The 24,380-nt window shown below is 45.8% G+C and overlaps 1 protein-coding gene across 8 annotated transcripts in view; it reads left to right on the top strand.

Annotated features, from left to right (window-relative positions):
- The window catches only part of AGAP1 (ArfGAP with GTPase domain, ankyrin repeat and PH domain 1), a 650,028-nt gene that overhangs the window by 307,673 nt on the left and 317,975 nt on the right, over positions 1–24,380 (top strand). For all 8 annotated transcript variants that reach the window (XM_010364388.2, XM_010364387.2, XM_030916436.1 and 5 more), the window contains 2 exons: positions 311–466; positions 7,658–7,750. In XM_010364388.2, the coding sequence (XP_010362690.1) occupies positions 311–466; positions 7,658–7,750 (249 nt within the window). The remainder of the gene's footprint in view (positions 1–310; positions 467–7,657; positions 7,751–24,380) is intronic.

The raw sequence follows: 24,380 nt of genomic DNA, 5'->3' as shown, positions 1-24,380 counted from the left end.
ATTTTCAGAGAAAAGAGAAAATAATCAAATTTGAACTTCAGAAATCTTCTAAGTTAAATGAAAGAGACTTCTTTGTCTTCAGTCACTTTTCTTAGGGGACGCCACTGAGTGAGATGGTTGGCATATTCCAGGATGAGACTTCGTAGACATGATGCTAATACACCTGGCAAAGCCATAGACGCCAGTCAGCCATTCTCACGCATCCCTTCCATGGGGCTCATGCTCACTTGTTGGTTATGACCTTGCTTAAGTGGAGGGCTTGGGTTCCTGAGTGTGTCATTAATAAAACCTTGGATTTTAATCATTTCAGACAAGTAATGGAGGTGGGAGTTTAAGCGACTATTCCTCCTCCGTTCCATCGACTCCCAGCACCAGCCAGAAGGAACTTCGGATCGATGTTCCTCCCACTGCCAACACGCCCACACCTGTTCGCAAGCAGTCCAAGCGCCGGTCCAACCTGTTCACCGTGAGTGTCACCCCTGGGTTGAGATTTGAATGGGATTCTGAAGCGTCTCCATTAATGCAAACCTGGTTGCCACACGGTTCAGTGGTATTTGTAGAATCTCAACTATATTAAAGTTAATATCATTGATTTCTGTGGAAGACTAAGAAAATCATGAGAAGCAAAGATTTGAATGTTGAGTAGAGTGGGGGTTTCTTAGTGTAGACATTCCTGACTTCATGTGTCTGAAATAAAGAGCTGGGGGTGTGTATAAAGGCACTTGTTATCCTGTGGCTCCAGCTAAAGACATGTCACAGTGGATACAAGGAGATGACAAAACTCTTAAGTTTCCCAGATGTGTGTGTCTAATGTTTCAGATGATATCTAAGCTATTACTGTCCACAGGCCCTCTTCTTCTGCTGGCGTGCCTGGTGCTGCCCTCGGGGTGGAGGCTGGGGGCTGGGAGGTACTTCCTGGAGGCTCATTGCCATGAGGCTCTCCACTTGGGTTTTTTTCTGTAGAGCATGTTGAAAGCAGAGATGAGCTATCTGGGTTCAGGTTTATAAATTCACAATCTGGGTGCACTCGGGCACACGTAGTTCCTTTTTTTTTTACCCCCCTTTTGAGACGGGGTCTCACTCTGTTGCCCAGGCTGGAGTGCAGTGGCTCAGTCATGGCTCCCTGCAGCCTCAACCTCCTGAAATCCTCCCACTTCAGCCTTCTGAGTAGCTGGGACCACAGACACTCACCACTGTGTGTGGCTATTTTTTTTTTTTTTTAAGAAGTGGGTTTTACTGTGTTGCCTAGGGTGGTCTTGAACTCCTGGGCTCAAGCCATCCTCCCGCCTTGGCCTCCTGAAGTGCTGGGATTACAGGCAAGAGCCATAGTGCACAGCCAGCATGGGAAGTGTTAAAAACTCCCTGGGTGATTGAGATGCAGAGAATCCCTGAATTACAGAGGAGGCAAAATGCCACCAGCCTGTCCCTTCCCTGTGCATAGCAGACATTACCAGTCAATCTGGAGTCTACACAGTTGAGCCCCAAATTCCAGGCGCGGCTGCTGTCAGGTGGCCGAAGCCTTTGGACTTGAGAAGAATGCTTTTCCTCCCTGGATCATGCCTTACAAGTACATGCTTTTGAAACAGTGCTTCTCAACCAGGGTGGTTTTGCTCTCCAAGGACATTTGGCAATTTCTGGAGAAACTTTGGGCTATCACAACAGGAGTATGGGAGTGGGAAGGTAAGGTTCTGCAATTGTCGAGTCGTGAGTAACAACCAGGGGTGCTGCAAAGCATCCCACAGTGCACAGGTCAGCCGCTCACAGCAGGGAATTATCCAGCCCCACATGTCAGTGGTGCCCTGTTTTAAACCATCTGACTTCCATTTCTGATTGATTACTGCTGACCCAGATGCAGAGCTTAATATTTCCTATTGAGTTAAAGGAGGACTCTAGAGGGGTGGCTGGGAGTCAGATTGCTTGCCCCTTTGTAAATCCGATCTTGATATTACGTTGTGGTTCCTGCCAAGTCTGGGAGATCCCCAGCCCGTCTGCCACGTGTCTGGGGCAGGCTCTCATTGGATGCTCATGACTGCTGAGGCAGTTGCCAGCTGCACACACCTCCTCTTGCCTTTGCTGGTTGCCTTACGCCACATCAGCTCCCACAGAGGCTGCTGCTGGGCAGCAGGGGCAGGACTGATCAGACAGACCAAGCTCAGACCCCGGCCTCCACTGCTGACGGATGTTTGACCTTAGGCAAATGACTTGACCTCTTTGAGCTGGAAACCACAGTACTTCTGCAGTGGGGCTTCCGGGAAGGCTTCCTGGAGGAGGCAGAAGAGACCTGGTGGCATTGCTTCCGTTGTTTTCTTACTCCCATTGATGCTATAAAATGATTTCTGGTAGTGTTAAGCATATGTGATAGATTATAGGAGGTGGGTAATTAGGTTTCTGCAGAATACAGGTGAGTATCTCACATGCTTAAATTAGTGCATGGATAACATGTTTTATTGGGCAGTTTCTTCAGACACACCGAGAACAGCAGCAGTTACCTAAATAGCTGCTTCCCAGCTCCGTCTTAACACCTGGAGCCCCTGTCTGCACCCAGGCTGGGGGGCTCTGGGTTGAAGTGTTTCCTCTCAGAACAGGCTGCACAATGACTCGGTGACTTGAGAGACCAATAGCCAAAGATGCAGCTGGATTGCGAGAGGGTGGGCTGTGGGCAGGCGGCCTGTGCCCTGGGAGGAGGGGCAGGCTTGTCATTGTGGTGGTCGAGAACACCTTCTGTGCCTTTGTTAAGGGAGTGGAAGGGGGACAGCACTCATTCTCAGACACCTTCTGAGGGCCACATTTTCTGCTTGTGGACTTTGCTTTCTTTTCAAAGGAGAGAAATTTAAAAACCACAAAGTGTCTTTAAAAATGAGAATATTTATGAGGAGAATGCCAGCACCTTCCCGTCCCCTCCCTTTATAAGCTCTGGAACTGGAGTGTGCCAGAAAGTAGTATCCCACTGGGTAACTGACCACCCAGGTGACTTAGGGAGGAAAACACTTTAAGGCAGAGAGAATCAAAATAACAGCTCAGTTAATAAATACTGACTTAACATCTGCTGTCTGCACAGCCCTGGTTTTGCTCAGTGTCTAGGAGAATCTCGCTGCCAGAGTCAACACATGTTCAAGAGAAAGAGTTTAGGGTGAAGGAGAAGGGACTCTGCACCCTAGGAAGAGAGACCCTGTTCCTGCGGATTCACGCTGCAGACACACACATGCACTTACAGGCATCCATGAAGAGGCTGGACAGGGCAGGTGCAGAAGCCAGTAAAAACTCATTGTTACAGTGACCAAAAATGACAGTTAATTATTTCGCCATTAATGTGTCGCGTAATATAATGGCCTGCCTGTGGATCTAAGTGTGACCAGTGTTTGTTGTCTTTCTCCTTGATCTTGGGAAACAAATTTGAGATCAGATCAGAAATTGAATCCAGCTGCCTCATTGGCATTAGTGAGAATAGAAACTTGGAGTCATAAAAGAAGCTGCCACTGCAATAGGTTTGCATTGTGGCGTTTAAGGAAAAGATGGTGATAGTTCTGGGCAGGGATCCATATGTTGGTCCTCTGTGGGCTCGACATTGAACAAAATAATGGTGATGATGATGATGATGGTGGTGGTGGTGGTGGTGATGGTGATGATGCATGTGGTGTAGTCTTAAGTTGAAGTTCTTGGAAATAGTAACTCCACTAGATGTCAGTGTCATCCAAGGAACAAAAAGAAGGCAAATTAATTTTGAAATCATAGCAATTAAGAAATTAAATTTTTAGCATGACCAGTTTTCTTCTATTTTTAAATATGTAAAATTTGATAGACTCTTCATCCCTGGCAGTTGTTGGTGATTATAGGCATAAACTATTAAAATGTGTATTTGTTTGGAAGTATCTAGTCGGAGGACAGATGCATGGTATACAGACAATCTTAGTGAATAAAAATTTGTGCAGACTGGGATTGTAACACCCAGCTGGAGGGGCACTATCCACCGTATTTATTAGAACATCATAAAGAGGCCACAGTTAATTAAGTAGTACACGCATCATTTTTTCCAATACCATTCTTATACATTTTATAAAGTAGACTGTAATGTACTGCTCTGGGCTAACATTTTGTGCTCCCAGATGTTTGTTTGCATATATTCATATACAATTTTTAAACAAAAATAAATGACACTTTTTTACAAAAGAGTACAAACAAAATCTCTGTCATAGTCCAAATTATATGTTACATTTACAGTAGGAATTATACTTTACTAATCAGACACTAAGTTATATTTTATTTCATTCATTTCTTTCGGGAAAAAAGCGTTAAAAGACTGTCTCCAGTTAATCCCTAGTTTGGTAATATGGGTTCTTAGAGCAATTAATTTAGTTTAGCAGCCCTAGTTTACATGTGGTTAAAATGTTTTATTAGAAAAATTTTTCAGACATACAGAAATAAAAAGCATATGTGTACTCACCACACACTTCATCAAATACAAGCCCTTTTCTGCCACGCTGCTACTGCAAGAAATAAGCAAATCCTAAGTAAAAGTTGCAGCTCCTTCCATGTGCCTCCAGAACCCATTTCTCCTGCCTGTCTGCCCAGGGATCAGCATTAACCTGAATTTGGTCTATATTATCTGTGTCCATGCTGTCAACTTGCTCTAGTTTGAGTCCTGAAATTATACATTGTATGGCTTTGTCCATTTTCAAGCTTTATAATAACGATGTCATTTATGTGATATTTTTTAAAAGCTTACCGTATAATGCTGATACCATTAAACAGAGCCAAGCGTACCCAGGAAGCAAAGATTGTGAATATACATTGCCCAACTCAGAAACTTGCCATAAAAAAAAAAAAGGCAGCAAAATTCATAGTGTGAACAGAACTGTTTGAATGGCATTTATTTGTTTTTGCAGAGGAGCTCCTGGGTACCTCCCATAGTGTGTTCCAGCAGCCGTTGACTTAGCCACTGGTTGAAAGGGGGAAAGCGGTTTCTGTTTGATACAGAGGGCTCTTGGCAATGATGCCCTTGTTCCTGTAGGCAGGTAGTTAGTTGATGGGGGTGTCCTTCATGGCTTCTCTCACCATGTCGAGAAGTTAAACATTTTTGTAAAGAAGCAGGTGATAATTGGATTACCTTAACCTTTCTTTCCTCTGCACTGAGTGTTTGTTGGAGGCGAAGCAGTTACTATGGTGGCTTGCTGTGCGTTGACTTTAAATCTGCAACCCTTCTGGGATGGGTGTGATCTGCTGTTGTTACATTTCGGGCAGTGTGCAGCAGGCTGTATGCAGGGCAGGGTCACTCCTGGCAGACGCCGTGGGTGCTGAGGGCTGCCTTGTGTCTGATGATTCCTCAAAGCCAATTCCAGCATCACAGAAGGATGTGCCATTAGTGATGAAGTCTCCCAACTTGGCAGAGAAAGGAAACCCTACTGGGAATTTGTATATGCTGGGGTGTCTCTGTCCATTGGATTTGATTGAGTCTGGTTGTCGGATTTCAATGTTATGGATACAGCCTGATGTAGACAAAGTGATTGTGGGGCTGAGGTACAGCAAACTCTTTTGCCTAACAGCTTGCCACTGTTCTTTCCTGGAAATTTTAGTGTTTTGACTGTCTCCAGCCAATTGTTAAAGTTGTCAGGAAATTTTTGTTTTATTTTTGCAATGAAGTCTTACTGAAGTTTCAGTCTCTTTTATCTCAGTGTGTGATCAGATGTTGAGTTTTGTTGTTCACAGTTCGTGTTCTAAGGTGTTTGCAGCAGGGCAATGAGCTATTTCTTCCCATTTCAAGTGGAATCTGAAATTCTGTTCTGAGCATGGAGTGGCTGGGGGGGACAGATGTGCTGCCTTGAGGAACATGTTAATTTTTTAATGTTTGTTTTGTTAATTATTCTGGTTAATAGAGAATAATGAAGATGGATTTCCAAATTTAGAAATTTAGAATTTGTAAAATTCCCAAAGTACTCGTAAATATTCTTTGTTAATTAAAAAAAATTTTTTTTTAGTGTTATCACTGTGTGCTTTGAAATTTATTTTAAAAGTAGGAACCTCAGGAGCCAGCTTTTCTCATCAATTGAGACGTGGAGAAAAGAATTTAAGGCTATTGTGTAGCTCTTACTATACATTATTAATTAATTAAAGAGAAAAATGAGCTCTTGACAAGGAATTGATAAATATCTCTGTTTTCCTCCTAGCCCAAAGGGTTAACCTTACGTTTTATATCTTCTGCAACTTTGTGTTTATTACTTGATTTATTCCCTGTCATCTCATTCTAGGCATCCACCATCCTAAGGGAAACAAGTGCACAGTGCTTGGCACATAGTAGGTGTTCAGTAAACATCAGCTCTTATCACCATCTGCGAAGCGTATTTCCTAATGAGCACGGCTGCGCAGGAGAATAGCACCCTTTGAAGTGCTGGATCTGAGTTTCCATCATGGGAACTGTTTTCCTTGTCCTCCTCCTTAATTTGGTAGCAGCCTCTATCCAGAGGATACCTCTGGAATCCTAAATGTGTCTCATCAGCCCTTGTTTTTATTACGACCCGTGACATTGTCCCCTTTTAATATGTATATTTTTTAAATCAGCTGTTCCATCTCACATCCCTTTGAACCTGGATTCCATTAGCGTTTCATTGTAGCAGTGGACACCACAAAGTCTGTTCATTTCATATATCATCTCAGATTTGAAAAGCACATGAAAATGTTTCTCCATTTTCAATATTGCGTGAGTAATGTTCCCATTGAAAAGTAATGGAGTGAAGTTGTCACTTGTCAGCACAGTTATTAAGGAGGACGAGTCTCCGATCTTTCTCTCATAATAAAATAAATCTGTCAGAAAATCATTGTGCTCACACTTCCTCATGCCATCGAGAGAGGAGGCTGAGACGATGGAGCTCCTTCAGTTTTACCCAAGTCAACGTGTGCTTTTGGCTGGGGCTTCCCTGGGTTAAAGGTCGCCACCCTTCCCACCCAGCGCCCGGCACTCGTCGTCCGCAGCAGGTCAGCAGTGCATCGGAGATAATTGACTCAGGACCTTGTCAAACAAAGCTGTTCGTTATTTCCCAAATACTGACCTGTGGTCCAAAGGCGATTTTCAGGGGTTTTCTTTTCCCTTCGTTATTTTTTGTGGTTTTGTCCATTAGCTTAACTTCGAATTTGCCATTTTCCACCCATCCAGAAGCGATACAAGGAAAATGTTAACAGCACCTTGATACTAATCGAGGGTGTGCCGTTAAATCGCACAGCTGACTAGTTAATAGAATTTTAAAATCCTTCAAACATTAGTTAAATATGTATGTTTATGTAGTGGATTTTCCAAATGAACATTGAGCAGCCCCTTTTTTCCTCGGCTATGTGAACTGCAGCTTTCGAATGCGTTTTTCTATTGGGCGTTACTTTCCTCTATGGCCCATTGGTTTGTAGTAATTGAATTTTGAACTTTTTAAAAAAGAATTAAAAGATAATTTTGTGGTGGAAAAGTCAGCGGGAAAGTTTAGACGGTTCTCTTTAAAAATGATGAGTCAGTGGAGATGAACTACCGAGCGGTCTGCTGGTCGGACATGTCTGTGTGCACACATAGATCACGCGTGTTTTCTAAATGTGTATTGGCAGGAATTCTGCAAACAGGGGCAGAGCCCCGTCTGTGAACCACAGCCCTTACCCAGATGCCAACTTTCCTTTTGCTTTGCAGTCTCGGAAAGGGAGCGACCCAGACAAAGAGAAGAAAGGCCTGGAGAGTCGTGCGGACAGCATCGGGAGCGGCCGAGCCATCCCAATTAAACAGGTGAGCAGCATCCCCATCCTTCCCTCCCTGTCGCCGGAGACACACCTCAGGTCTTCCCGGAGATGATGCTGGCTCGCGCGCCAAGGTCTGTCTGCTGTGCTCTGTTGATGAATGTAGAAGTCTGTCACTTGACATCAATTAGCAGAGTTCCTGTGTGTATTCAAATGGGATCATTAGAATGAGAAGAGGGAACGGAGACAACAGACCTAATGAAGTGCAGGCTGCCCGCCTGCATATGGAGTGCGTTTCCAGGCTGAGAGCCTTCAAAGGCTGCCTTTGTAGCACGGCTTTGATTGGGCCGCGGGCCGCCGGGCAACAGGGGTAACTCAGATCGCCTACAAGAGCCCCTTGTGATCACAGGAACAGCCCGACGTGGCCCTAATTTGCTCTCACAGACGGACATCTGAACACTGTTTCAGGCTGGTTTGTAACAACGAGGCAATTAGTTGTGATAATCATGGCCGGTGTGTCAGCTGTGCGCTCTTGTTTGTAATTTGCTAATGAAGGAATTGTAACTTTGATTAGGTTCGGTTTCATTTAGACCTTATTATATAAAGGAACATTTACAGCTGTAATGTGGGGCCTTAATTAAACTTCCTCATTACACAACAGGCCTTGAATTCAACCATTTGTTTTGGCCTGTGTTGCTAGCCTGGAACAGGGTTTCATTAGCCCAGAACCGGATTCTAAATCACTTTATGTCTCCAATAAGAAAAAAAAAAAAAACCCTGGAGTCCACGTGTGACGTAGATTGTGGTTCGATTTCCAAGGAGAATAAAAATAGAGTTCAACCCCACACAGTGGCTTCTGGAAATGGCATCTTGTGGTTTGTTAAAGAAAGCCAATTGATTTGGAGTGCATCCTTCTTGAGCAAAAGCCTCTGTGGGCAGGAGAATGGCTCCGCCTCTCAGGCACAGGGCTTGTGACCGGTGTGCACCTCTGGTCCAGCTCACTGCTTTGCTGTCTTCTCTCCTGTGGGTACCTGCGTCGCGTCCCTAATCCCTTAGGAACTGTGTAGGCACTGGCTGCCCTTAAAAACGGGAGGATTATTCTGGTCATGTAGGTTTCGTCCATTTGAAGCAAATAGGAACACAGCCTTAGAGGGTGGCCAGGCAGTGTCAGCGTGAAGATGTGGGAGAGGTAGGGGTTAAATAGGGCCACGGCATCTTGGGTGAGACCAGAGGAGGGAGTCCACAGAGTTTCCCAAGATGCCCAGGAACTACTGCAAAGACCACACCTCTGTCCGCAGCATAACTGACCCTGCCCGGGATCAGGCTTGCTTCTTCCTTGCTCACAGGGCATGCCTTTGCCAGGCAGAGAAGAAGGAGGCCTACAGGTCATCACCAAGGCCCTCATGCATCTGTGTAAGACACACGTTCATCTACTGGGCCGCAAATGTATGGACTGGCCCAGAGCACCTTAAGGAGAGGTTCTCTTCCCTCCATATATTCAAAGAAAGCAACAACAGAACTTCCCACTTTGATGGTGGGTGGTGTTTTCACTATAAAAAAGGTCCTTCACTTTAGAGGTCCATGCACATAGTTGTTTATTCTTTCTTGGTGCATTTATTTTTAACCTAACTCTGCATAAGCTGATTTTAATGTGTAATTTTTATGCCATTGATACCTTTTTCAACTGGAATTTAAAAATCATTTAACATTTTATTTTCTTTTTTATAAACTGGTGCCAGGACATTTACTTTGGGGAATATTAAAACTTAATAATAGACCGTTTTCTTAATGCCTGTCTGTGGTTGATTTGGGTGGGAGTGCTCACCAGCCTGGCAGGAGTCCCTCTGTGCGAGCCAGGCGGGCCCCCAGAATAATTGGAACCTTCATTCAATTTGTACCCTGCTCATCTGTGGAGGGGGCTAGCTTTGCAGACTAGCTTTTCAATATGTGTGCAGATTGGAGTTGACCATCAAGCGTAAAATGAGTATTATCCAGTCCTTGGAAGCCTTTCGATTGTGAATGTTCAAAGTAATCTCGTTGAAATCTAAATCATGGTCTGATTTCCCGGTGACTCCTGGGCACAGGGAGCTCCTTGTCCCTCCTAATTGTCCCCCTCTTGCAGCCACAGACAGCTCCCTCCTCAAATCCACACCTGGCCCAGCAGAGTCCCCCTGTGGCTGGCTCTCCAGGCCTCAGGTGCCTCATCTGTAAAATGGGGGACTGGATGATGTCTGAAGCCCTTGAAGCAGTTAGATGTGGAGGTTCCACAGAGAATTTTTAAATGTTAGCAATACTGGATTTTTGAATTAGTCATGTTCAGGGCACCCTTGTCAAAGCCTCTCTGTGCATCGGGCAGATGGATGTGGATCTGCAGACGGTTGTATCAATTTATCTCACATCCCTGCATGTGCCCTTGTTTCTAAAGGAACATAGATCACTCCAGGTAGCCCGAATTCCTGACCCTCCTGGTGTGATGACTTCAGTGTGGAAATGAAATGAGAGGATTGCAGGGGATGGAGCCTGAAGGCCATATTCTAGAAACTCAACCGAATTATTTGTTGAATAAATGAACAATTAAATGAGTGCTTATTATGTAAGTGCTATTCATTCGGGATCCCATTTAATCCTCGACATTGCCACAGTTGTGGTAGCTGTGTTGTCCTTATTTTAAACACAGAGATGGGGAGGACCCTATACCAGGCAGCCAGGAAGTAGGTGCAAGGATGCAGACCAGGCCTCTCTGCCCCCACGCCCATGCCCTTTCCACTGCCCGTCGATGAAAAGCCTTCAGAAAGCTTAGGAAGCAACGTTACATGTTTTAAATTAAATAAGTGAACCACAACCTGAGACGAAAGTATCTTATGACTGTGTAAAGAAACTTCTGAGACTGCCTGCAGCAACATGTTTCTCCAGGGATAACACAGCCGTGCTCAGCCATTCTCCGGGTGGGAGGCATCTTTCCATTCCCATCCTCACCGTGTTTGCCGCAAACGTGTTCTCTGCTTTTGTCACCAGCTGCAGAGAACTGTGTCTTGGTGCTCAGCCTGTGTGAAAGACTCAGGTCTGCGTGATTAGAGCCTCACACACCAGCTAATGGACCTTTGCCTAATGGCAGAGGAATCGTTTCAGAACTTCAGCAACCTGCGTGGAGTTGCTAATGCAGACTCTTCTTTCCCCCAACAGGAGTCTTGTAACGGATGGTTTAGGACCCAGCAAGTCAGCCTTCAACACTCTGCAACCTAACCTCTGAGTTTACAGATTGTACATGTCGCAGTGGCTTATGTTAACCCACTTTCACTTCCATGTGATAGCTGGTTCACCGTGAGCACCAAGGCTCCCCCGACCTCAGTGTGGGAGTTCGCCGAATCATGATGGTCAATGACATTATCTCTTCTTTCTCCCAATTACAGATTCCTCATCAAGAATATAACTTATTTTCTGGACTATAACTTCATTTCTTGTGGACCTGGGTCTGTTTCTCCTTTTGTGTCCTTTCTGGGGTCTTGGAAGAGATTGGTTCAGAGAGTTCGGTTTCTTTCTTTCTTTTTTTTTAACTAAGAAGATAAGGTCTATTGGAGTAAAAATTAAAAAGCAAAGCAAGAAAAATAAAAGCCAGAGGCCTGGCTCAGCGGCGAGTGGGCTTGTCACGTATTAATTTTTCATTGCTGTGGAGAGTTGTACATACATAATCACTTGATTGCAGTGGGAGTTAGGGAGCTCCTATGGTGCCATTTGCATAAATCTTGTTAAGTCAATGGCAGTTAATGAAGTACAAATGAGCCCGGAGAAGGTGACATGCAAATCGTGGGTGGCAGATGGGAGGTCTGTTTGGGGGATGGCAGCTGTGTCTCTCCTTTCTTTCTTTCTTTTTAGCATTTTTTAATCTCTATATTTGAGTACAGATACACAGCCGTACGCCTTGGCCTCCTCCCTGCCCTTCGCAGAGCCCTGGCCAGAGAACCTGGCCATCCCCTCCTGCCCCTGATGTCCAGGCTGCAGAAACCGTTCAAGACTTGCCTTGTACTTGGTAGCGTACACTAGAAGGATTTGAATTTTTTGAAAATCGTGCTCAGTGTATTTCATCATACTTACACAATTGAAAACATGTTATTTTTATTTGGTGGGGACACACGGAACCTCCTCATGACATCTTTTTAGACTATGTGTTGTCTCATGAGGTTTCAGAGAATGAAACAGAATGGAAGATACCATCTCTGCCTTATCATGCTTCCATTTGGGGGTCTTTTCTTCCTGCTTCAGACAGGCCAACTGTATGTAGCCATTATTCCCCGTCCCTGGTTTGTGGTTGGACCGTCAGAGGATTGGCATTCCTAGGGTTAGTCAGGAATGAGAAATGCAGAAAGTGTGCGGGGCATGCTCTGTGCCTCAGGCCATGGGGACGACCCCTCCCTGTCATGCAGACCCCTCAGAGGGGCCGCCCCTGGCCTGGCTCAGCTTTGGCCAGGTGTCTCGCACTCATGGTTTTGTGTTTAAGGATTTAGGTGCTAGCAGGACTCACAGAGAGCTCTTAGAGGTTCATGGGAAGAACACTGCCTGTGACTTTCGGAAGTTTTGTGTTTGTTTATTTGATCAACTGGCTGATGTTTTGAGAGAACCAGGTCTCTGCTTGCCTCAAAGAAAGGTAGGCAGAGAGGTGTGCATCGGGAGGCGACAGCCCTGATGGCTGCGGTGGTCACGTGCTGGGGGTCCTTTTCTTGCAGGCCACCCACTCTGGTCCTTCCTCTGCGATGCCCGCCAAGGTGTTGTTTGTCAGTTCTCGGGGCTGCAGGGCGCTAAGGGGGACCTTCCATCCGGCAGGCTCCCTTTTGTGATGCTCGGTGGAGACACCAAAGAAACAACATTCCTCAAAACTTTTTTTGTTAAGTCTTCATTTTGACCTTGAACCCTGATGTCATGACCACCTCCAGGGAGTCAGCTGTGAGAGCGGTCATTTTCCAGCAGCCCTCTGAAGCCACGGGAAGAACCTTCCCAAGCGGTCAGAGGAAGAGCCGGCCTGCCCGGGACAAGCCCACCGCACCCGCCATCAGGCCTGTGAGCTGTTTTGAAGCCGTGCGTGTTTTGATCCTCAGTTGAGTAGAAAGAGGCAATTGTCAATTAAGTGAAAGGCACCTCTGGAGTTAATCCCCTCGTCCAGCCTGCCGCAGGCCACCGACCTGTGTTGTCTGGTACCTGGGATCAACACGAGGGGTGTATTGTGTGGCGTGGACAGAATGAAAGCAGCCTAATGACACCCGCGTTAACAGCTCCTGAAACGTGGACACTGGTCACAGTGAGTTGGTTGACTGCCTCGCCATCGCGTGCTGCTTTCATGGAGGAAACAAATGTGAAGACCGCACCGAAACTTTGATAGAGATTGGAAGAGATGGAGAGGAATGGCAGTGCCCTTCCTTCAGGGCTGTGGAGAGAGGAGCTCCGCAGGCCTGCGGCCTCTCTGCGTAGGCAGAGGTTTACAGGAGGACAGCTCACGTTTATTAAGCCCAACCATTGAGGAAACAAGGTGAGCGAGAGGCTCGCCAAGTGTACGATGCCCACCCACGTGGCAAATCAGCTCTGCCTGGGCATCAGGGCCCGTTGTGCTCCCCAGAAGCAGATAATTTACTGGGTGAACTTGCCGTGCCCTGCAAGCTAATTGACCTCACTTGGGTGAACAGCTCCGTGAGAGTCTTATATTCAGCCTGGTTCACAACAGACCGGGCCCAGTTACGATGATTAATTTAATGGCCAGGCAGGTGTATCAGTGCTTTTACTTTGACTCCTCAAATCTCATATTGTCATTGCCAGCACAGTCCAGAATATCTGGAGGCCTACACGTGAAATGACAGTCATCCGTCTTTGAGTATATCGGGCACACCCTCCCCTACATCCCCGCCCTTTTGGCAACATTGGTGGGTGACAGTATGTTCCTCGCAAGATGCACAGAATGTTTATTGGAATTACTTTAGTCAAAACACAAAACCCATCATTTATACACAAATCTGCAAAGCAATCGGAAAGAATACTTCCCTTGGTCGTGAGGCCTGCATGAGGGTGATGGAAAGTAGCGTAGGCCAAGGTGCTTCAGACGCTACCAACTGCCATGCCAGCAGAATGGCACTTCCAAGAACGGAAGTTACTTTTAAGACTCAGTGTGTCGTCTGTGTATCCATTATCCAGGAGCTAGTGAAACAGGAAAAGTTCCTTTATCCCCCTCGCAGGGCGTGTGATGGGGTGTGGCTCACTTCTTCGGGGCCCTGCAGCTCAGACCCCTAGCGGGGCAGGCAGACAGGCGGCTTGTGGGGAGCGTAGGCTCTGACCCCACAGCATGGTCTTGGGCTGGGCGTTTACAGCTCCTGAAGCCCCCGTGGGCATGTGTTACAGTGTGCTTTTTGGCTTGGCTGTCCACAGGCGGCCTGTGATCATCAGCTCAATTAGTCCCTCTGCCTTATTGCAAGGACAGAGGGTTTCTGTATCTCAGGGTTCTTTCCTTAGTGTACTGGAAGAATTGGATCACACGTTGGCTTGGAGAAGGAGTGCAAGGTTTTACTGAGTGGTGGCAGTAGCTCTCAGCAGATGGATGGGAGCCAGAAGGGGGATGGAGTGGGAAGGTGGTCTTCCCCTGGAGTCCAGCCACTGAGTGGCCAGACTCTCCTCCTACCGCCGCCAGCTGAATTCCATGTCATCCACATCATTCTGCCATTGGTGGCCTTCCAGAGTCTGTGGGTGTGTTCTTCTGCCGGTGTGCTTCTCTCGATGCCCAGCTGCTTGTGTGTGTGCGCCCGCTAGGGTCTCAGGGTTTTTATAGGCACAGGATGGGGGGGCATGGCAGGCCGGGGTGGTCTCGGAAAATGCAGTGTTTGGGCGCAAAAACTGGAGTGCTTGTCCTTACCTAGGTCTGTGGGCATAGGCCCAAGGGTGGAGCTCTCACCAGGTGGCCTGCCCTGCTCTACCCAGCACCTCCCTGCCTCCCTGCCTGCCTCCCATTTCACCGGGATAGTATCTAAGTGATTTGTTTCAGCAAAATAGTGCTTATTTTCTTTAAAAGTTGAGCAGTGGTGGTGAAATCCAATTCCCCATGAGCTCCAGAAATACAAGCTATTCTACAAGTAAAGGGAAGATTCTCAAAGTTAATGTTGCCAGAACTTGTTTTTGTGTTGATGAATCAATAAGATACTTATTTCTAGAATTAATTTCTTATCAGATGTGATCAGCTAGTAACAACTGTGCTCTGGTCCTTGTGTGACATGCCCTGGGTCCTCTGCTAGGGCTGGAGGAGGCAGAAGGTGTCTGCAGCCCCCGGGCTCAGCTCAGACATGTACTGACAATCCCATCCCATGACCCCCAATGCAAGTGGACGGGTGTCACACCAAAGAATGGTGAATTCTACTGAGTTAGACAGGAGAGGGTGAGGAAAGGACAGCTAAATGGAGATGGGGACAATCCCACTGAACTGGGACATACAAGTAGGTGGTGACAGAACAGGAGGGAGGCGGAGAGCAGAGCTGCGGATGGAGGGGTTCACGAGGAAGTGGGCAGGAGGGTCCTAAAGGCCCGGGGCATCTGCTTGCCAAGGACTCTGGCTGCCCTGCAGAGGGGGGTTGATTTCCCCGTATTGTTTGTAGGAGCAGTGGTGTGGGGGTTTAGAGACTTGTGGCCACACGGAATAGATCTCCCTCCCCTTCTTACTCTGTCCCCACAGGGTTTGAGATGATGGGGGTTCTCATGTACCAGAGTATTGGCGGTAACCAGCGTTTATTGACCACTTTTTCGAGTGCCCTGTGCTAGAGTTTTCTGCTGCCGTCCCTCTTACCTAGGAAGTGCCGCGGTCCGCTTTCCCATATGGGAACATTAAGGCTTGGGAAGACAGTGGGGCAGGCCAGGCAGCCCCGGCTTAAACAGCGGAAGTTGATCTCTTGGTTCTCCAAGACAAGGCCTGGCAGTTTCTGAAGAGACCTCTCCTTGGCTTGAGCCTGTTGCCTTCTTACTGTGCCCTCCTATGGCCTGGACTCCATGTGCACACGCCTGGTGCCTCTTTTTCTTATAATGATGCCAGTCCCATTGAATTAGGGCCCCATCTGTACAAGGTCATTGAACGTTACAGACCCCCTTAAAGTCCTCGTCTCCAAATACAGTCCGCCTGGGGCTGAGGGCTTCAATGTGCAAATTTGGGGGGACATATTTCATCCTGTAACACACAGCTGGGTAGTAGCAGAGCTGGGACGGGAGCTGAGCTCTGTGTGGCCGAGGGCCATCTGCCATGTTCTTTCCATCTGGAATGTCCTAGCTTAGGCCTTCCTGGTCATACAAGGTGAGGCCACTTGATTTCTGACCAACATGTTTGAGAATAAAAAAGAAAAGCTTACGAGGCCGCACGCGTTAGATAGGAAACATACGAGACTCGAAGTACTCCAACTTGAGGGTTTCCATTGAAACTCTCCTAAGTTTGGTAAACTGTTGTCGTTTGAAATAAGACTGTTGCTGGAACGAATCCTCATCCAAGGTGCGTAGCTCTCTGTGCAGTGCATTTTACAGCTGTTAAGGCCTTTTAATCGCGTCCATGGGAGACCTCCTTCAGGCTGGTTTTGAAAACCAAAACTCCCTTTCCTTGCAGAGGCAGCTCCTCAGGGCCGCGGGCAAACGTTGGGCCTGCAGCTGGGGATGTTCTGGAAAAGCCTGTGGATTGAGCAGGTGCCTGCTGTCCATCAGTTGTGTCACTGGTTGCTTTGATAGTGGCTGTGGTGCTTTGTGTTTTGTTTAATTTCTCCCAGGTATAAAAGATGGCTGTATACTTACTTCATTACTGAAAGATACAGCTGGGCGCAGGGGCCCATGCCTGTAATCCCAGCACTTTGGGAGGCCGAGGTGGGTGGATCACAAGGTCAGGAGATCGAGACCATCCTGACACGGTGAAACCCCCGTCTCTACTAAAAATATAAAAAATCAGCCAGGTGTGGTGGCGGGCACCTGTAGTCCCAGCTATTCGGGAGGCTGAGGCAGGAGAATTGCAGGAACCCAGGAGGTGGAGGCTGCAGTGAGCTGAGATTGCACCACTGCACTCCAGCCTGGGTGACAGAGCAAGACTGCGTCTCACAAAAAAAAATGAAGAGAAAGAGAGAAGAGAAGAAGGAAAAGATAGGGAAAAGAAAGAAAGAGCAGGAGTGCAGGGACCCCAGGTCAGACTTAGGAGGCCTTTCACCTTAAAGGTTAAATTCCACACACATGACAAGTAGCTATGACTACTTCCCACAGTCTTTGGCCATTTGCAAACACTACACAGAACAGATGTCTACCAGCTGGGTGTGGTGGCTCACGCCTCTAATCTCAGCACTTTGGGAGACCGATGTGAGTGGATCACCTGAGGCCAGGAGTTCAAGACCAGCCTGGCCAACACAGCAAAAACTCATCTCTAGTAAAAATGCAAAAACTAGCCCCACGTGGTGGTGCGCACCTGTAATCCCAGCTACTTGGGAGGCTGAGGCATGAGAATCACTTGAACCCAGGAGACGGAGGTTGCAGTAAGCCAAGATCACGCTACTAGACTCCTTTTTGGATCTCTCTCAAAAAGAAAAAAAAAAAAAAGACATCTATCAAGACCAATAATCCTGAGGAAATCATATCGTTAAAGTCTTATTTCAGTTCTGCAGTATTTATTTAACAGTTCCTGACAGCAGACTCAGTTTCTCCTCGTGTAGGAACTTGGACTGTGGAACAGGACTTCTCCCAAGCTGAGTTTTGTCCTTTGTGAATAGAGAATTTGACACCCAAACAAGCACCTCTCCTGGCAGAGAGAATCACTGGCCGTCAGCGTTTCATGTTTTGTTTAGAAGCAGCAACCATGGAACTTACCGCACTTGGCATGGCTCTCACACCAGACACATTTTCCCAGACATGGTCAGGAAAGCCCAGACTGTCCACTCTGTCCCAAGACTATCGCTGTGGTTCTCCCTCACACACCGCTTGATGACATGGGTCTGCTTGTTGCCTACTCCAGAGCCTTTGGCTCCACAAGTTCTGAAGGTGGCAGCTTAAGAAGTCTTCACAGTCCTCTTTTGAGGCTTTGCAGGAAAGTCATCAGGCACTGACATTTTTATCAGAGAGTTTTGAGTAGCAAAAACACTTTTTCCTTCCCTACGTCTAAAAGTAAAAGAATTTACTTTTAACTGGCTCACTGAAGGCCAAGTTTTGAAACCAAAAAACACTATTTCCTTGGTACCAAAGCTGACAGCTATAATTAAATATATAGGAATGTAAATATTATAAACTAGGCATGGAAGAGTTTGTTAGTTTTGGGTTGGGTGCGATGTCCCATGCCTGTAATTCCAGCACTTTGGGAGGCTGAGGCAGGCAGATCACTTGAGGTCAGGAGTTCCGGCCAACATGGTGAAACCCCATCTCTACTAAAAATACAAAAATTAGCCGGGCATGGTGGTGCATGCCTGTAATTCCAACTACTCAGGAGGCTGAGGCAGGAGAATCACTTAAACCCGGGAGGGGGAGGTTGCAGTGAGCTGAGATCGCACCACTGCACTCCAGCCTGGGTGACAGAGTGAGACTCTGTCCGCCCCCCAAAAACAGAAGAGTTTGTTAGTTTAGGAAATATGTTCCTAGTTAGACATTGTCTATAAAATACCTAATACTATAGTTAATGTTTGCAGACTGGTGAAAACAGAAACATTTCAAAATACTATTAACATCTTAGGGCCGTCCCAAGCCTAGTCCTCCTAGTTCAGTCCCATCTGCTCCCTGCAATATTTACTCCGTAACCTTTTCTTCTGCTTAAACTCGATCAGAATCAACCACATTATTACTGTGTGAGACTTGTAATAAGAATGCTGGCAGTTATATGCCGAGTATGTATTGTGCATTATTACATTGGATGCCTCATCATAAGACCTCATTTAATCCTCCACCAACCTAAGACACAACTTGCTACTCTGTTCTAGACGAAGAGTTTGAGGTTTGGGGATGTTAAGGTATGAGACTGATGTTACCTCCCCGTGAGTGGAAGAGCTGGGATTCAAATCCAGGAGTCCTCTCTGAAACTTTCTAGAAAAACCTGTGCTGTTGCATCCCCCTCCTGCCCCCACCATGCAATCTGTGCTCACCATGACCGTCTTTTTTTCTTTTTCTTTTTCTTTTTTTTTTTTTTTTTTTTTTTGAGACAGAGTCTTGCTCTGTCACCCAGGCTGGAGTGCAATGGCATGATCTCGGCTCACTGCAACCTCTGCCTCCCAGGTTCAAGCGATTCTCCTGCCTCAGCCTCCCAAGTAGCTGGGATTACAGGCACAGGCCACCATGCCCAGCTACGTTTTGTATTTTAGTAGAGACAGGGTTTTACCATGTTAGGCTGGTCTCAAACTCCTGACCTTCAGCAATTCTCCTGCCTCACCCTCCTGAGTAGCTGGGATTACAGGTACGAGCCACCTCGCCTGGCTAAGTTTTGTATTTTTCGTAGAGACGGGGTTTCACCATGTTAGTCAGGCTGTTCTCGAACTCCTGATCTCGGGTAATCCACCTGCCTCAGCCTCCCAAAGTGTTGGGATTACAGGCATGAGCCCCCATGCCCGGCCCGTGGCCGTCTTTTCAATGCGAGATCAAGCGTCAAGTACACGGTGTACTTTCCTGGTGGGGGACCAGCAAGGCAGGCTGTTGTATGCAGGGCTGTCCTGGAGAATCTGTGCTGTCTGGCACCTGGATCAAGATCAGATGAGGTCCTTGAACTCCAGTGTTCATCAGAGTCTCTGTGGGCCCAGAGGTTGCCTGAGTAGGTCAGAATCAAGTATTAGGAAATTGTATTTCTTTTTTTTTTTTTTTTTTTTTGGAGACAGAGTCTACTCTGTCACCCAGGCTGGAGTGAAATGGTACGATCTTGGCTCACTGCAACCTCTGCCTCCCGTGTTGAATTGATCCTCATAACTCAGCCTCCCAAGTAGCTGGGACTACAAGCGTGCACCACCATACCTGGCTAATTTTTTGTACTTTTAATAGAGACCAGTTTTTGCCATGTTGCCCAGGCTGGTCTCAAACTCCTGAGCTCGGGCAATCCAACCACCTCCACCTCCCTAGGTGCTGGGATTACAGGCATGAGCTGCTGCACCTGGCAGGAAATTGCATTTCTGTGTTCTCAAGTGATGCTGATGCTGCTAATCCAGGAGCCATACTTTGAGATCCCCTTTCTAGGTGCATGGAGTCACTTGGGGCTTCTTTGTTTCTGGCCTCACACACAGATGACTCTTAACTTTGGTTGGTGCCATCCCTTTAATCTGTGCTTGTGAAAATCTTGCCATCCATGAGGCCCGTGTCAGATGCCTTCTGGTCCGAGAAAACTGATGAGATGTGTTCTCTTTCCTCTTCTCTCCTTCGATGCCCATCCGTTCTTGGGCTTTTGCTCTCTATCTTCCCTGTTGATACATGTGTGCATCCTTCGCGTCTCCTTTGCCACGTGCTTCCTGATGGTGCACACTCCGAGACATGTTCTTCCTCCCGCATTGTTTACACAGCAGGGAGGGTATTTGTTAGGGAGGTTGCTGGTGGTAGTAATACTAGGTAGCATAAGTTAATTGTGTAAAATGGCTTTTCTTTTTTCTTTTTTTTTTTTTTTTTGAGATGGAGTTTCACTCTTGTTACCCAGGCTGGAGTGCAATGGTGCAATCTCAGCTCACCACAACCTCTGCCTCCCAGGTTCAAGTGATTCTTTTGCCTCAGCCTCCTGAGTAGCTGGGATTACAGGCATGCACCACCACGCCCAGCTAATTTTGTATTTTTAATAGAGATGGGGTTTCTCCATGTTGTTCAGGCTGGTCTCCAACTCCCAACCTCAGGTGATTCGCTCGCCTCGGCCTTCCAAAGTGCTGGGATTACAGCCACCGTGCCTGGCTAAAATGTCTTCTTCATCGAAACAGATTTTGTTTAAAATAATATGTTATATTGGAGAAGTTGCAGTATTCATTAAATTGTATTTTCAGGAACATTATAATTTTTAAGTCAACATTCTTTAACTTTTATGTATATAAGATAGTATATTTAGGTTACACAAAAGTGGTCACATTTTTTTTTAATCTGCAAAGAATAAAACTTTTGCCAGTGACCCAAAATAATTTCAGAAAACTGGTTTCTTATATAACTTTTCTACTTTTGAGTATTTATACAGAAGAAATTTGTCTAAATAAATGTCTTCACATACATGATTTTGTTTATAAGGAATTCTTTAAGGTTAAACCCACAAGGTTTAGGAACACCAGACTGTTTTTGTAATTGCCAGGTTTTTACCGTATTGTTCAGTGTCTATCAGCCACAACCTCTGTGACTGGAATTAGTGTTAAAAGCAAGAATGTTTGTATTTTTAGTGTACATAAAAATTAATTTTATACAAATATATAAAACACCAACTACATAGAAGTACTGGTGGAGACATGAGTAATGTGCCAAGTCATGATCGGGCAGTGAGAACCGTGAGAAGCAGATAGCCCTGGATGTGGGTGTGTGGCCTTCCTTTGCTCATATATAAAGTAATGGAGATTTAAGACAGTATGAAATCATTGTATACTAAAATGTATCATTAACAAAGAACGATAAAATCCTACTCTAAGAAATATTAGGAGGAGCAGAGTTGTGGAAATGCACTGCTATAGTCCTGAAACTTGACCCAGCCCTCTTGAAGGGCAATCTAACAGTCATATATGATGGACATAAGAAATTTGATGCACTTTGTCCCAGTGATCTGTCTTGTAGAAGTTTATCCTCAAAGGAATAATTCACTAGGAGAAATGGAAAAACACCTTTAGTGTAAAACAGTGTGCATAGCAGTTATTTATAATATTAAAATTCTGGGAGCTACAAATTTTCAACAAGCAAGAAGTTAAATTAGTAATTGCTGACTGAATAGTACCAGGATGTACAGCCATTAAAATGGCCAATTTGAATACTCTTTAGAGATAACTGAAAGCATAAAACATAAAACTGTGTGTAATAATTGGAACATGAAAATATGTATACATGTGGTGTTAAATTGGATGAATAGGAACACAGTAACAAGTGAATTGGGCTAGGATTAAAGCAGAACTTTACTTTTTTTTTGTTTGTTTGTTTTGAGATAGAGTCTCGCTCTGTCACCCAGGCTGGAGTGCAGTGGTACCATCTCAGCTCACTGCAAGCTCTGCCTCCTGGGTTCACGCCATTCTCCTGCCTCAGCCTCCCGAGTAGCTGGGACTACAGGGAACTTTAAAAATTTTAACTTCTTGTTTTGAAGTAATTTTAGATTTGAAGGAAATTTGCAAAAAATAATACAGAGAGCCCATATACCCTTCACTTAGCTTCCTCCACTGTGGACATTTTTATGTAACTTAGTACAGCTATAAAACCCAGGAAATTAGTATTGGTAAAGTACTAGTAACTTATCTATATGCCTTCTTCACATTTCACGTTTTTCCTGAAACGTTCTTTTTTATCTCAGGATCCAATCCATGATCCCTCCTTTCACTTAATTGCTTTATTTACTTTGCCACTTCCACCCTGAGAAATTTCCTGTCTTTCTTACGGTCCATGACCTTGACACTGTTTTAGGAATATTGATCAGTTACTTTGTAGAAAGCCCTTTAATTTGGATTGCCCAATGTCATCTCCTGAATAGATAGAAGATCTACATTTCTGGCAGGAAAACCACAGAAGCTTTGCACCTTCCTGGTGCTGTCTACCTGTCTTATTCCTGAGGACATTGACCCTGGTCATTTGGACAAGGCGAGACCTATTGGATTTCTCCCTTGAGTTCTTATTTTTCCATTTGATAAAGATAGGGATGCATGTCTTGGGGGAGATACTTTGAGGCTGTGCAGATCATTTTTAAAGTTGGACATTGTATTCAATAATAAGTAGGTTTTATAACATGAAAACTACTTTCTTCTGGTAAATGTGCACAGTTCTTAATAAAATTTAAAGTGCTTTTTCACTCCTCCTGTACTGGAGGGAAGGAGTAAATGAGGATGATTTTGAAACTTATTGGTTACTTAAGACCTGGGGAAACCTAGAGGTGAGGAGGAACTGGAGAAGCCCAGGAGTGAGGAGGAGCTAGAGAAGCCCAGGGGTGAGGGGGAGCTGGAGAAGCTCAAGAATTGAGAGGAAGCTCAAAGGTGACAAGGAGCTGGAGAAACTCAAAGGTGAGGAGGAACTGGAGAAGCTCAAGGGTGAGGAAGAGCTGGAGGAGCTCAAGAATTAGAGAAGCTGGAGGAGCTCAAGGGTGAAGTGGAGCTGGAGAAGCTCAAAAATGAAGAGAAGCTGAAGAAACTCAAGGGTGAGGAGGAGCTGGAGAAGCCCAAGGGTGAGGAGGAGCTAGAGAAGCTTGGGAATGGGGAGAAGCTGAAGCAGCTCAGTGGTGAAGAGGGACTGGAGAAGCCCTGAGTGAGCCCAAGCTGGGAGTGTTGAGGGTGTGAGTGTGAGTGGACCTTCCCAGATAGATCTGGTGAGAATGGGGTGGCAGTTCTGGAACTGAACAAGAGGGGCCCCTGGTCGTGGACCCCGAGGGGTCGGCACGCCGTAGATACCCAGCACATCCAAGGGAAGGATGGATGGCTATTGATTTCCTTTCAGGCCATGCCAATATGTTTATCAAGCAAAAGATGCGGTTCAAGTGCCGCTGTGACCCAGGCGTGGTCCTCTGTTTGGGTTAAGAAGCTTGACAAAGGCACGGCCACAAACCAACGTGTGTTCTTTGGATTTCGTCTCATATAATTTCGTTCATGAAGGTTGGAAATTGTTATTCAGAATCTTACCTGTTTTTCCCAAGTAATTTCTCTCAGAGAACAAAAACTATATATAGTATGTATATACATATGTAAATTCATGTAATATGTTAACATGTTATGATATGTAACATATTATATATTATGTTCACAATTATAATCTATAATTCTGTAGATTAACCCTAAGATTTATTTTTCCCTTCCATCTTCCCATTGTTGCCCAAATAACTGAGTGCTCTCCTTCCCCACCTCCCCATGTCACCCAGGCTGGTCTCAAGCTCCTGGCTTCAAGCGAACCTCCTGCCTTAGCCTCTCGGAGTAGCTGGAACTATGGGTGTGAGCCACCACACCCAGCTCGAGTGCTTTTCCCTGTGCTAGCGCCCGAATTACGGTGAATTGCCCAACAAACGTGCTGTTTTTAAAGCTGGAACACCCTCATCTTCTACATAGGGAAACTGAGTCCCGGGAATGGTAAAGAGCTTGTCCAAGGTCCTTCCAGATGTTCTTCCAGTACCTTTTCCACCACTGACACGGGCATTTCCTCATTCCTTGTGCACTTCTCAAAAAAATAGAAATAACAAATAGTGTTTGTTTACTGTTTCAACCCAGATATTTTTATTGTATTGTGACTGGTCACCTTTTTCTAAGTTGAATTCTTAAGCTTCATGCTGTTTTATCTATTTGTTTTTTAATATGCAAGGAGATAGATAAAAAGCATTACATTTGAAAGCATCTGGTTACTAAGAGAGAACATGACCATCCTTTGTGTTTATGTATCTCGCAGGCTCATTGATTCCCAGCAGTCCTGTGAGGCTAGTTGGCATTCATTCCCCTGCACATTTTATAGATGAGAAAGCTGAGGCTTGCCTTGCATGATTTCCTAGAGCCTGGAAGAGGCAAAGATAAGATTCAAACCCAGGTCTGCTTATCCTAAAACCAGCGGCCTTC

This window comes from Rhinopithecus roxellana, chromosome 14, assembly GCF_007565055.1.
Source record: "Rhinopithecus roxellana isolate Shanxi Qingling chromosome 14, ASM756505v1, whole genome shotgun sequence".
Lineage (NCBI taxonomy): Eukaryota > Metazoa > Chordata > Mammalia > Primates > Cercopithecidae > Rhinopithecus > Rhinopithecus roxellana.
This window is presented reverse-complemented; position numbering and strand designations above follow the sequence as displayed.